The sequence below is a fragment of the Megalobrama amblycephala genome, linkage group LG6 (assembly GCF_018812025.1).
Source record: "Megalobrama amblycephala isolate DHTTF-2021 linkage group LG6, ASM1881202v1, whole genome shotgun sequence".
NCBI classification, from domain to species: Eukaryota; Metazoa; Chordata; class Actinopteri; order Cypriniformes; family Xenocyprididae; genus Megalobrama; species Megalobrama amblycephala.
The window spans coordinates 34,079,216-34,094,555 of NC_063049.1; the positions used below are offsets into that span (position 1 = coordinate 34,079,216).

At 36.6% G+C, this 15,340-nt stretch overlaps 1 protein-coding gene across 4 annotated transcripts; it reads right to left on the reverse strand.

Moving 5' to 3' along the window:
• Positions 1-931: 931 nt before the first annotated feature.
• ccdc93 (coiled-coil domain containing 93) lies at positions 932-14,801 on the reverse strand. 4 transcript variants are annotated; one of them, XM_048194254.1, is made up of 24 exons: positions 14,654-14,801; positions 14,043-14,156; positions 13,845-13,939; positions 13,610-13,721; positions 12,180-12,278; positions 12,024-12,080; positions 11,713-11,813; positions 11,184-11,213; positions 10,857-10,893; positions 10,188-10,286; positions 10,017-10,067; positions 9,446-9,532; positions 8,373-8,486; positions 8,224-8,286; positions 7,714-7,787; positions 4,834-4,915; positions 4,647-4,721; positions 4,105-4,176; positions 3,911-4,019; positions 3,103-3,185; positions 2,940-2,977; positions 2,718-2,802; positions 1,223-1,336; positions 932-1,083 (listed from the first exon to the last, which is right to left on the reverse strand). In XM_048194254.1, the coding sequence occupies exons 1-24, from the start codon at positions 14,735-14,737 to the stop codon at positions 1,027-1,029; spliced, it is 1,932 nt and encodes a 643-aa protein (XP_048050211.1). In that variant the 5' UTR covers positions 14,738-14,801; the 3' UTR covers positions 932-1,026. The 4 variants fall into 4 exon arrangements, with proteins under 4 accessions (XP_048050211.1, XP_048050210.1, XP_048050213.1 ...); XM_048194253.1 differs by having other exon boundaries at positions 10,188-10,289; XM_048194256.1 differs by lacking the exon at positions 11,184-11,213.
• Positions 14,802-15,340: the final 539 nt, after the last annotated feature.

Sequence of the window (15,340 nt, forward strand, 5' to 3'; positions counted from 1 at the left end):
TTTCAGGTAACCACACACAATATTAAGAACCAATGGTTCCCAAACTTTTGAACGGGGTCATTTTAATAAATTCAGCTATTTTTTTTGTCTTGTGGACTATATGAAGACTTCAGATGCAAAAGCCTCCAAGTGCCGTCTGAAATTGTCTTCTAAAATGAGCATTTTTATCAAGCTTGTATGTTTAGGTTTAGTAATTTCACTTTAATGTCAATAAATAGGTCATTTTCATTGCCATTAAAGTGAAATAACTGAACATAAACATATAAGCTTGATAAAAATGCTCATTTTATAAGAAAATTTCAGATGGCACTTAGAGGCTTTTGCATCTGAAGTCTTCATATATAAACATATTTTTTGTAAAATATCTTAGGACAGTACTAAATAAAAAAAATAACATGCATTTTGTATGATCTCTCTTATTTTGATAAAATTATTCACATTTTCACAGATTCTGTAAGGGGTTCCCAAACTTTTGCATTGCCACTGTATGTGTAGAATATATATCTCACACTCTCACTCACTCACACACTCACACACACACACACCCTAATATATATGGTTTGTCTATAATCTAAATTGATATTAATGAATATGATCTGGTTTTATAAAATGATTGAAAATTCAATCAATATTCAGGGATTGACTTGATAGGTGGTGTAGAATCTATTGTATGCATTGTTTCTGCCTACACTAGTATACAAACAATATATTCAATATTTTTTAATCATGAGAGTGGAAGAGAGTGCTGCTCATTCACTCCCCTCACCTACATTTCCTGCTGGTATTGAGAGTCGAATCCGCAACAAGTCCGACTCTCTAACCATTAGGCCACAACTGCCCCATGATGAGAGATGTTGATGTAGTGGCTTAAAAGATGCTGATTCTATTTTGTGTGTGGATGGAGCTTAACCAGCATCAGTTTAAAGACTTATTTTTTGGTGGTTTTCCCTTTTATTATTATAGACATTATGTAGACAGGAAGTTATGTAATGAATGTGTGTGTGTGTGTGTGCGCATGTCCAGCTGTTATGATGCTCCCTTTGCCCTCAGTTTAGACAACAGCATCTCATTCTTGCGGCACTCCTGAAACAGACAAGAACATGCATGTTATGAATCTGTTTCCTCAATCCAGAATATCAGCTATCAGTAGATTAATGTCTACACCCTCCATAAAGGAAAAGGGAGGAAATTTACATAAAACAGATTTTTTGTGAGTATTTACCTCTTTAAAGTCTTTGACGGTTTTAAAGTAGAGTCTCTGTTTATCCAGCAGCTCCAGGTATTCATCATTCAGCTGATCTCTGCGCATCTTATTCTCCTGTCTTTTCTTTTCCATCTTTAAGTGCATAAATACACATGTTAGAAAACCACACTAATGCAATTCCTGTTAAAACCACAAATAGAGTGGAATGAACCAACTTATATGCAAAATGGAAATAAATGAGCAATAGAGCTCCGGAGGCTGACGTCACGCAATCTAAACTCCCATTTTGGCAGGCCATCAGGAGAGCGCTAGAGCAGCTGTAGCATTGGTATCGATAGTGGTCGAACAATAATTTAAACCAGACCTTACCTAGAACCTAAAACCTTACTATTTCAATATGGTGGACAGCTGCTGTGCGCCAGGATGCCAGAACAAAGCAAAGGGGAAATCATTTTATTGTATTCCTAAGGATCCCGATAGAGGACTGAAATGATTCATCGCAATAAAACATGCTAACCAACACAACAAAACAGAGAGATGGGAGCCATCATTTTGGTACACATTATCTTTAAGATGTCTAGTATTAATATATGAATTCACAATTATTCAGTTTTGTTGAGTGTGGTCATAGAATGAGTAAAGATATAGTGACGTTGGGAAAATACAGATGGTTGTATTTTTATTTTATTTTTTGTCTTTTATCTTAGTATTACTATAAGTGTTGTATAAGGGTTTTTATGTTTAATAGTAACCCAAAAATGACATAAAATAGTTTAAAATGTGCTAAATAACTGGGCTGATATAGGCTATATAGGAATTTTCAGTATACACATTATCGTGACCGAACATAAAACACAATTTTTCACACACTTTTCCATAAAAATTAAAAAAATAATAATTATTGATTATTTCAAGGGGCAACTAATTACACTATTTTCATGTTTTGGAAAAATTTGGGATTAAACAGGTTAAGATTTCATGACATTTATGATGTCTACTGTACAGTGATATAGCTATGTTGGCTACCTACAAGGACAGCTAGAGTCGATTAAGTTAGCCAACAACACAGATGACTTTCTCTTCCAATGACGACAAAGCAGGTTTTAGCTGGAAGACTCCAAAGTTGAATATTCATCACAAAATTAGATTGTGTTCATTTGTACCCCTCCAGGCTTTTGTAGGCTTTTAAAGAGATGAGGTTGTAGATATCAGGATACTGCAGGTCAGAAAAGCTATCTGTTCCTTTCTTGACACACGTTAAAAGCACCCCGGGGGCATTATAGGGATCTGTTATGTTTAATCTATTAAATCTTGCTATGTACAGGTCTGTCTTTTGAATTAAAATGCACAGTGAACTTTCTTTCATGTGAAACTGGCGGCATTCATTTCATATTCGCTCCCAGCTGTCCCTGCCTGCCAATATGGTGGTATAAACAGAATGGGTCACGTGACATCCGGAGCTCTATAGTAGCATATTTCCTCTATTATATGATGTAGCAATCTAGTTTTGTACTTTTATGCGGCTCTGTTTGATTCCTTCCACAATTTGCTCCATTTGTCTGAGAAACTGTTCTTTACTTCCTGATGAAGCCATGGCCCTAAAAAAACAAACATACACGCTTTACACACATGTACCTGTGCCTTCAGGAAAGACGTGTCTAAATTAATCTTAAAGGCTATTCCTATAATATTGGGAATTTCCTACATGGATCCTAGAGCTTTATTAGATACTCACTGCTGGAAATGATCATGTATGGAGTTCAGCAGATTAACCTGTGAAAGTAAAGATAGTGTCTCATTTCCACTGCGCATCCTTTTAAACATGATTATAGAGTCTGATTCTATTCATAAATACAAGAAAATTCATTCCAAATAGCACAGCAAAACTAAGCCGATACCTCCTTCTCCAGGTAAACTTTCTTGTCATCCAGGGTGTTGTAAAGCGTGAAGAATTGCTTTGTTTCTTTGTGTGTTGCAGAAACTGAAAAATACCAAATGTACAATTAAAGAGTGCTTAATAAAGCTGTAAGCCATTTTATGATGGGTTTGACTGCAGCCCATCCAATCAGATCTATCTATTGTATATCTTAAAGGATTAGTTCACCCCAAAATGAAAACTCTGTCATTACTCACCCTCATGTCATTCTAACCCTTGTCAGACTTCACTTTAGTTCATTTTCGTAACACAAATGAAGATCTTTTGATGAAATCTGAGAGATGTCTATCCCTCCATTGATTGCCTTTGCAACAACCACTTTGATGCTTCAAAATGTTCATAAAGAGATCGGAAAACTAATCCTTATGAATCGAGCGGCTTAGTCCAAATATTCTGAAGAGACGCCGTCGCTTTTTATGATGAACAGATTTAATTTAGGCTTTTACTCACATGTAAACACTGATCAGTGAACATAAACAGAAGCTCAACCAAACCTGACCGATGCACACAAACAAACCTCTTGTGGAAGCTCAAACACGCTGCGTAACACACGAGAATGAAATGCACTGGTTACACAGCAAGTTTGAGCTTCCAGAAGAGGTTTGTTCTTGTATGTTATGCATAATTAATGACAGCATTTTCATTTTGGGGTGAACTAACCCCTTAAAGTTGCAATGTAATGGAAGTAGCGAGAGATCTTTCCTTTTGTGTCGTGACATACAAGTGAAATGGATAAGTGAGAAAAAACACGCATTTAGAAAATAGATCACCTTGGCTGTAGAGCTCAATGAAGCGTTTCTGATACTGGGTCAGCTCGGCTCTGTTGGGAACCTCGTCAATCTTTCGCTGCAGGATGGCGATCTCGCGATTCCTCTTTGCCTGCAGGGGGCAGTAGAGAAAAACACTGAGAGGGAAGAATCTCATGCAATTTTCTGAGTAAAACCATCAGTTCAACTTGACTTACCATGAGCAGACGAATCTTCTGTAGTTTTTCTCTGTCGGCAGTGTACTGCTGATCAATCATCATATTCATCTCCTACAAAAACACATGCAGAGAATGAGTCCGAGAAACAAAACTAGACTGACACAGTCTGGCTCCGTTTCAAAACTTTGGAACACAACCACTAAGAGAATTGTTTCAAAAAGGTAGGCTGCCTTCTAAGATACCTTCTTTATATTCTGGAATTGTTAAAGACTTGATTTAAGGATTGAGGATTTTTTTTTTTTTTTTTTTTGGTTTCTCCACCATAATATGTGGTTTTAAAATCCTGCTGGTGACGGTAATAAGCCGAATGGCATTCAATCTGCCATAAAACTCAATAAGAAGATAGGCTAAATTCTTAAGTTCTTAAATTCCAAAGCATTGAAAAAGGTAAAACAAAAATTTTATCCAAGATGGTGGACAAAGCAAGGTATCGATAAAAAAAGCACTAATTAAACTTTTTGGGTTTTTATCCAATATTTGTGTGTGCTATGAATGATTATATTTAAGATTGTCACCGGCACCTTCTTATCATCTCCTTCGTCTCCAGACTCCAGCTTCAACTCTTCAATATTCTGCTGCAGACGGGTCATTTCCTCCTATACACACACACACACATTACCATTAATGATACTCATGTCTTCAACATTACTCACTAAAACAGAACAAACCAAAGCAAGTTAATGCGACATGGTTGTTACATTAACGTACGCGGCAGTGTGAGCGGAAAGTTTGCTCTTGATGTTTCAGGTTTTCATTCATGGCCACCAAAGCACGAAGTTTCTCCAGCAACCTAAAATATGAAAACAAACATAGTACTTTATAAAAAAAAAAAAAAAAAAAAAAAACACAGACACTGACACTTAAGAATTATCATGCTCTTTGGCTTTCAACTTTTAGAAAATGAAAATCGTGAAGTCAAGTTTCTCAATTGATTTCAATACACTTTGGTGTCAGCATGGTGCTAAGATGATGGCACAATGCTCTAATAAACATAAAATACACAGCTAATTAGACTGAACTATGTATCCATACAATTTACTCTTGTTTGGCAAATTTTCAAATAGTTTTCAATGTGAGCATTGCATTATTTAAATGACATACAGTGAGTCTCAAACTCCATTGTTTCCTCCTTATATAAATCTCATTTGTTTAAAAGACCTCAGAAGAACAGGCGAATCTCAACATAACACCGACTGTTACGTAACGGTCGGGGTGTACGCCCCCAATATTTGCATATGCCAGCCCATGTTTCCAACATTATTAAAGGCATTAGACAAGGGCAGCCAGTATTAACGTCTGGATGTGACCACCAAATCATCAGACTAGGTAAGCAAGCAAGAACAATAGCGAAAAATGGCAGATGGAGCAATAATAACTGACATGATCCATGATAACATGATATTTTTAGTGATATTTGTAAACTGTCTTTCTAAATGTTTCGTTAGCATGTTGCTAATGTACTGTTAAATGTGATTAAAGTTACCATCGGTTATTACTGTATTCACGGAGACAAGAGAGCCGTCGCTATTTTCATTTTTAAACACTTGCAGTCTGAATAATGCATAAACACAACTTCATTCTTTATAAATCTCTCCAACAGTGTAGCATTAGCCGTTAGCCACGGAGCACTATCAAACTCTTTCAAAATCAGAAGTAAACAATATAACAGTATACAATACTCACATAATCCGACGCATGCATGCCGCATACATGACGAACACTTTGTAAAGATCCATTTTGAGGGTTATATTAGCTGTGTGAACTTTGTTAAGGCACTGTTTAAGGCAAGCGCGAGCTCTGTGGGCGGAGAGCACGGGATTTAAAGGGGCCGCAGCATAAAATCGGTGCGTTTATAATGATGCCCCAAAATAGGCAGTTAAAAAAATTAATAAAAAAAAAAATCTATGGGGTATTTTGAGCTGCAACTTCACAGACACATTCAGGGGACACCTTAGACTTATATTACATCTTTTAAAAACATAATCTAGGGCACCTTTAAAATGTCAGCAGCGTGACAAGGTGCTGAGCATCTATTTGCTGGCCATTTTTTTACCGGTCACAGAGAGTTGAAGAATGTTCAACTTTGGGTATAACGCAATGCTCACCACTGTCACTTTTTATCCATCCAATCACAGTGGAGGAGGGGTAGGACAAACACCACACAGGCGAACCCTCACATTCTGCTTGTACAACGATAACAAAAATATGATAACGAAAAAAATAACGACTTTATTCAACAATTTCTTCTCTTCCATATAAGTGTCCTATGCTGTTCATGTAGTAAACATAGTGCAGTGCTTCCGGGTTGTACATCAGAACCCATCATTATTGGCGAGCTCCTGCATCAGCATCACACACATACATTGTGGTGGTCACGTGTCGAGTCGGCATTCTGACGTAGAACCCGAAAGCGCTGCACTGTGTTTACTACATGAGCAGCATAGGAGACTGACATGGAAAAGAAGAAATTGTTGAATAAAGTCATTATATTTGTTTGTTTGTTTTTTGCACAAAAAAAGTATTCTAGTCACTTCACAACATTAATGTTGAACCACTGTAGTCACATGGATTATTTTAACGATGTCTTTACTACCTTTCTGGGCCTTGAAAGTGGTAATAACATTGCAGTCTATCGGAGGCCAGAAAGCTCACCGATTTCATCAAAAATATCTTAATTTGTGTTCCAAAGATGAATGAAGGTCTTACTGGTTTGGAATGACATGAGGGGTGAGTAGTTACAGAAATTTCATTTTTTGAACGAACAAACCTTGCAAAGTCTTGTTTTCTGAGAAATTTAACAAAATTAAGTGAAGTTTATGCTTAAAACAAGAACAAATATCTGTCAATGGTTATGAAAATTACTTTTTCATTTGAATTAAGCTGATTTTACTGAACCTGTTGGCAGATATTTGTTCTTGTTTTAATCATAAAATCACTTTCACAAGATTTTGAAATTATGTCTTATGTCATTTTGCTTTTAAAGTAAATGTATCTTTATTTAAGATATTAGATATTTGCACTGGAAAACAAGACAAAACTACTGAAAAAGAACATCACTTTTTTTTTGCAGTGATAAAAAAGGTACAATAAAAGTTATTTCCATATTCTATTTGTAAAACAAATTAAACAGTAATGGAGATCTGTTGGAAATTGCTAATGCAACTCATTGTGTATTCTTAGACATTTACATTTAAAGAACATTGTGGCGACCAGGGCGGGCAAGAGCCGTGAGGGAACGGCGCGAGGTCGGTGGCGCGAGAGTTAATGAGCTCCACCTGGGAGGCGCACCGGCCTTGAGTCTCTCACGGAGGAGCTCCGGAAGCATAAAAGGAGGAGCGACGGCAGTGAAGGACGAGAGAGGGCCAGGCCTGGACTTTATTTTATGTTTTATTATGTTTGTGTGGCCGGCAGACGTCCGCGAGGGTTTTGAATTAAAGTTTTGTTGAATGTTCGCCGGTTCCCGCCTCCTCCTTCCCATATTTACTAACCGTGTTACAAACATATTGACATGTTATGTTACCTTCAATTTATTTATTTACCTTCATAAAACCTGCAGAAACCCTGATTACAGGTGCTCTGTTTACTTACCCAGAATCAGCCTGAGACTCCACATCCTCCAGTGAGCTCAGCTCTCTCTCTAGCTTTTCAGTTTGCGCTGTGGCCTAAAAAAACCCCCAAAAAACACATACATTAAAGTCGGCAAGAAATGGAAGATGCGATAGTCTTTTCTCCCCTATTGTGATGTATATCAGAGTAAAACGGCTTCTCGAACAAGAAAAAACATAGGCTGGGACTTGATTTTATCCATCAGAATTGATTAGATCAAGTGTGATCTCATGTGAGTGACAGGTTGTCCTGCCCTCGCACCGGTAAACACATCATCAGAGATGAGATGTTGAACTTACTTTGATTAAAAATTATGAGGGAACATTAATTGAAAAAAACAAATAAATAAATAATGTGCACAGAAAAATAATTTATAATAAATACTGCAATATTCCATAAAAATAAGAATTGTCAATTTTGATTTCATGGTGACTTTAACGGTCCAAGTAAACACGTAATCTGTCAGTATATATCTGTATCTACCCGTCTTACCTCGGCTAGTTTGACTTTAGCATCCTCACATGCCACTCTGGCTTCCTGCTGTTTGGATTGCAGCTGAAATAAACCAAGAAACAATGAAGAAAGAAACAAACAGAAGAAATAATGACTGTGATATTAGCAATGTGAGATATGAGCATTACCTCTGCCAGCTCATTTGTTTTTTGAGTGATTTGTTTGTTGAGTGATGCCAGCTGACGTCGGTGTTGTTGCGCAGGCCCATATCTCTCTGGCCGATCCTCCACAGAGCGCTCCGCCTGTTCAATCACACGTATGTACAGTAAAGCCAGGCATACATTAAAAAGCTTTTACAACACTAGGCATTAGACACTTGACGCCTTTGTAAATGGTTACAGAGAAACTGGGCATCATATAATAAATGACTGAGGATCACAAACTACCACTGCGTTCACAATCGAATACTTCACTACTATATAGTATGTGAAAAATAGTATGCCATTAGAGTAGTATGTCTGAATACATAGTATTCGAAAAACAGTAGGCAAAAAGTACCCAGATGACCTACTACTTCCGCCGAGATTCTGAAGTGCGCATTTATCCCGTGAGGCCACACGAGGGGATTTATGAATGGCAGTGAAGCGACACAACTGACGCTGGTACATCACATGACAGTAACAACATGGCTAATGTAGTGTGTCTGAATTTAATTCATACTTCCCATATTCATACTATATAGAACATACTTTTTAACGGTTGTGAAGTATGTTCAAATTCAAATGTAGTACCTACTCAGTATGCGATTTTGGATGCAGCGTACCAGATTTTTCAAGTCGTTCAGAAAACGACTGGATGGAATCAAAGTCTGAAGCTAAAAAAAAAATTGGAGTCTGTGCCCATCATACACAATGGGATTTTCTGGGAAATTTGCCCAAAATCTGCAGACTCTGCATGCATCTTAATCAGCTTCCTAGACCAGGGCACTGATCAGGGAATTAGCCATTTTAAGGGCAGTCTCAATCATAAAATCCTTCCAGTGCAATGAAACGTTTGCTCCCTAAAAAGTCTTATCTGTGCACTGTGAAAACCAGGGAGCATCAATGCTCACTGTGTTCCCTAAAGGGAAACATATCATGCAAGCCAACTCGATACATATAGATGTTTTATAATTAACATTTATAATTATTTTACAGCAGAAATGTTGCAGGTATATAAAAGTATTTTTCATAATGTAGTATGGAGTTTTCACTATGCTCACCTTTTCGGCATACTCAGTGGCAATTTGCTTGATCTCCTCAGACTGCAGCCCAACAATCTGCCCAACTGTGCTGGCTGACAACTTCCCCTACAAAACACACACAGAAATAGCGTGTAAAATAATGAGACTATTGACCATTTATATATATTTTCTTGGTAAAAGGGCATCTGCTGAGGACAAACATTATAAGTAAATAATCAACTTTTAAAGCAAAAGTTCACCCAAACATAAAAAGTCATTCCAACCCCATATACTTCTTTAATTTTTTTTTTTTTTTTTTTTTTTTTTTTTTTTTTTACCTTTCTCTACCTTTTTTTTTAACCTTACTCTACCTTTTTTTTAACCTTACTCTACCTTTAAAAGGGATAGTTTGCCCAAAAATGAATTTTATGTCATCATTTACTCATGTAAATGAGTAAATGATGAAATGATAAAAGTGACTTCAAGGACAAAAAAGCCTGAGACTTCTCAACTGAAATTTTCTCAAAATATTTTTTTATGTTGAACAGATAAAGCAAATCATACATTTTTAGTTAACCTTTGAGTGAACTATCACTTTAAACTAGTATACCTCTTCAGTTGCCATGGCAGCCATTCCAGTCATCAGGGCCTTGATTCTGAGCTGTAAAAACAGAGCTTCTGATTGGTTAATGAAACATTAGCATTGGTCAGATAAATAGTGGGTGATTAGGAACAAGTGAGAGTTGATTAAAAGGACAAGTGTAGGTTCATAAGAACTGACCTCCTCTGCTGCCTGCAGGTCCTCTTCTTCAGACACCTGGGCCATTCCAGGTGGCACACCCTGCGTGCCCTGAGCCAGCACTTGCTTCTGCTCCACTGCCTGCCAGAAACATCATCACATGATCAAACTAACAACGAATCAAAATGAACAAAGGTCAGTACCAAGCCCTTCTCTCCATCTGTGATCTATTATACCCAGATGGACACCACAGGGGTGGTTCGAGGGTCGGTGCATACAAAAATCTTCAAAGTCAACAGACATTTTCTGCCAATTTTGTTCCATGTAGAACTGAAAGCATTTTATATTAGTCTAAATGACATTCCACTGGGTTTGGATGATTGAACTACAATATACACCAGACATCAAGCCAATAGTCAAATGTCTTGCTTGAATTAAGATTTAGTTTATTTACCAGAAGTAATCCCACACCTCTTAATCAGTATATAACTAATATATATCAAGAAAATATAAGAACAACTTCTAGCCAATTCTATGACACTGCAAATCTTAATTAGAAAAAAAAACATCCACCATAGAAATGACCAATACTTCAATGGAATTTAATAATTTATCCATTTTAACCATGGACAAATGAGTCAGCTGCTTAATTGTAACCTTCCCTGATTGGACATTTTAGGTGATGTGGCAGAAAGAACATCTGATACTCACTGTTCCTGTTTTAGACTGTTTGCTGAATCCATAGCGCCTGGAAAAACAGAAAATAAATCACTTGTAATGCTTCATGTTCACATTATAGACAGCATGCAGCTCACGGCAAGAGTCGGTTTCAAAACACACCAGACTACAGGCATGACACACCACATGACAGGAAATTACATGAACGAAAAATGTTGATGCAATTTGTGAAGAACAGGGCTTGGGCAGATGCAAAAGTAAAGACATTAATGCAGTTGATGCAAAGCCATTACATCTCACTGAAAGTCAATCTGTGTCACTCCCATTCTCAGAAACTGAACCTCAACAATACATACTCACTGTATATACTGTGATATGAGAAGATACGGACTGATGAGTGAAATAAAAGAGACAAACGGAAAGAATAAGAGGAGGAAATGAATAATGAGAAGATTAGAGGAGTACAGAAACCTCTGAATTATAATAATAGATGTCATTAATGGAGATTTTTCCTGACGCAGTGATGCCAATACAATGAGCCAGGAAACAGACCAGTAAAAATAAAAGAAACAAATGAGAGAATGAATGAGAAACAAAGAATCTGAACAAAAACTGGATAAATACTGGATTAACCCCCCCTCCACACACATGCACACACACCTGTCCCCCCTATTTTGTACTAAATATACTGTACACTTACTATTTTTGGTACCATAATTTAATGTTATTTATCAAAGTGCTACTTTTAAAACATATGTATCACAGTTTCCACAAAAATATTAAATAGCACAACTGTTTTCAACATTGATAATAAGAAGAATCATCAAATCAGCATATTAGAGTGATTCTGGAAGAATCATGTGACACTGAAGACTGGAGTAAGGTGTACCTGCCGAACTCAAGCAAGGTGGAATGAACCCGAGACTCTTCATCCAACAGCTCACCAGCATCTACCTGCCGTTTATAACGCCTCTGAGGAGCATACACCTCCTACACCCAAATACACAATATACAACAATATTTCACACCTCACAATCTCCTATCATCAAATATATACAAAGCAACTGATGGCACATCAGCTCTATAGCGGTTTTTGGGGCAATATTAAATTCAGCAGAGATGAAAAACCCAGTAAGCCAACCATCATACTTTAAATCTCATGATGTGTTGATGATGTATAAAAGGTTATTAGATACTTACACACACATTCACCACAGTGCTAATGGCTCTCTCCTTCCTTAATGCAAACTCCTCATCCTAAAAGAAACACATCTATTGAAACTTCAAAGATCACAGATTGTAAAGTGTGTTAATAATACATTATACTTATATTTCAGTGTTGACCTGTTGTCTCACCTCAGGAAATGCATGCGTTTTCTGGAACTGAGAGATGGAATATGACCTGACATAATCTCCCATCTCTTCCCGGGTTTCAATCGCCTTTTTTACCAGCCACTATAGACTCCACAAAAGATGTATCGTAAGAATTCTTGCACTGTATCTCAAGTTATTTAAACTAAATACACTCCTTTAAGTTTGGGTTCAGCAAGGTTTTTCTTTTTTAAAAGATATTAATATTTTTATTCAGCAAAGAGGCATTAAATTGATCAAAAGTGACAGTAAAGACATTTACAAAAGAATATGACTTCAAATAAGTTTTAACTTTCCATTCATCAAAGAATCCTGAAAAAAAGTATTATGGTTTTCACAAAAATATTACTGTTCTTAACATTGCTATTAATAAGAAAGGTTTCTTGAGCAAGAAATTAGCAAATTAGAATGATTTCTGATGGATAATGTGACACTGAAAACTTGAGTAATGGCCGCTAAAAAATCAGCTTTGTTATTACAGAAATACATTTCAAAATATATTAAAGGTGCCGTAGAACGTGTTTTCAAAAGATGTAATATAAGTCTAAGGTGTCCCCTGAATGTGTCTGTGAAGTTTCAGCTCAAAATACCCTATAGATTTTTTTTTTTATTAATTTTTTTAACTGCCTATTTTGGGGCATCATTAAATATGAGCAGATTCAGAGCGCTGTCCCTTTAAATTCTCGTATGGTATTTATTTGGATGTTTACATTTGATTCTGAATGAGTTTGATAGTGCTCCGTGGCTAAAGCTAACATTACACACTGTTGGAGAGATTTATAAAGAATGAAGTTGTGTTTATGCATTATACAGACTGCAAGTGTCTCCGTGAATACAGTAAGAAACAATGGTAACTTTAACCACATTTAACAGTACATTAGCAACATGCTAACAAAACATTTAGAAAGACAATTTACAAATATCACTAAAAATATCATGGATCATGTCAGTTATTAATGCTCCATCTGCCATTTTTCGCTATTGTCCTTGCTTGCTTACCTAGTCTGATGATTCGGCTGTGCACATCCAGACGTTAATACTGCCTGCCCTTGTCTAGTGCCTTGAACATGGGCTGGTATATGCAAATATTGGGGGTGTACATATTAATGATCCCGACCGTTACGTAACAGTCGGTGTTATGTTGAGATTCCCCTGTTCTTCAGAGGTCTTTTAAACAAATGAGATTTATATAAGAAGGATGTCACTGTATGTAATTTCCATGTACTGAACTCTTGTTATTCAACCATGCCGCGGTAAATTCAATTTTTGATTCTAGGGCACCTTTAAAATAGAAAACAGTTATTTTGAATTGTCATAATATTTCACAATATTACTGTTTTTTGTATTTTTGACCAATTAAATGCAGCCTAGGTGAGCATAAGATACTTTTAGGTGCCACAGATATGCAAGTGTACCTGTACAACAGGGAAGATGTGGATGAAATCCAGCCCTTGGATCTGATGAGGCTCTAATCGGTGAGGACATTTCATTCTGGGCAGAACTGACACAATCTTCTCTGTCAGAGCACTTAAACAATAAAGATACAGACTATCACATTTACCAAAATTTGAGCAGAAATATTTTTGTCATTCTTCATTGTTCTTATGTCACTGCATTATGAGAAATAATGTTGTTTAATCTACGACTCACATTTTCTGACCGATGGTGGAATTTTCTTGGAAGAGCAGATCAACGTCTATGTCAAAGTTGCATGTAGTTATACACCAGGTCATTCCTCCTACCACCTAAAGTAAAAGCAGGGACTGTTCATAGTTAAACTAATGGTGTGTAAAACACACAGTCATGTGGTTGGGAGGAAACCATACAGGTGTGTAAAATCTGATGTACCTTGTCAAAGGGTGACAGTCCCTTAATGCGAGCTCTAAAATAACCAGCCGCAAGCAACAGCTCCAAAATCTCAGCAAGCTTGACACTCTGCTCCTCATCCTCACGCGTCTCCACCTGTCAGTCAGCACATATAGCTGTCAGTATGTTTATTTAAAGAGTGTCAGCACACTGAAGAAAATAAAGGAAGGTTTCATATGATTTTAATGAACTTTAGTATATTCAAACAAAGTTTGAGCATGCATACATTTGCAAATACCTCATTTATTATATTAAACCTGTTATTTATTTTCTTAATGCACATGAATTTAATTATATTACTGTAAATTGTTACTCTATTGACAATAAACAAACTCAATGAGGGAGGGGTAATAACATTTACATTTTAAATGTATAAATTTAGCAAACGCTTGTATCCTCACTTTTATATAAGTGAGGAGGACATATGTGTCTCTTTACAATTAGAACACAACACTTTATACAGTATTTATATTTAACAGATACGTTAAGAGGCTGGTTTCTCTGATTGAATGCATAACCTTAAAAACGAAAAAACTGTCTGCAAATGCAAATGGGCGCACATGACAGTTTAAGTGTTTTGTTTTCAGTGCTACCTTGATGAGATTGCCCTCCTGATCATACTGCGCTCCGATTTTCGAGCCCGTTCTCACTCTCTGGAACACAGAGGTGGCCGCCATGATGATCACGATGTGTCACGTGAGATGAATAACGTGACGCAAAAGTTGTCACAGTCAAAACCGGTCAAAACCCTTTAAATGCGCACTACCATAAAAATATATATATATAGTGAACCCGTTCTTATTTTGTCTGACAAAGACAACATACTAATGTTGTACATGCTTGGTTTAGGTTGGCCAGAGAGAAAAAACAAACATCCAGCTGACTGGCATGATACTAATAAGGGCAGTATGAGAAACAGTTCTTCTCATTTGTTCAGCTGGTCATAATTGTTTTGACATTTATTTTTATGGCAGGAGCATAGAAATGTGACACCGGGTTATTACTCCTGAACCAAGCTATAGAATTGGAAACATGCATAAACGACAATGATAAAAGTGGCTATTCTGTAGACTTGTCTGTGAATTAATTACTTTAAAAGTAATATTTTTCAGTATGTTTTCTGTATATTAAATATGTTTACTTCATGAGTAGGCCTACTTGATGACAGTAGGCATACTCTTTTGATTTGATGTGAATAGACTATAACTATATCATCTGAATTATACTACTGTTACTGAGAAAACATGACAGTGACCTTAGTTGACTTCATTGGCCTTAAG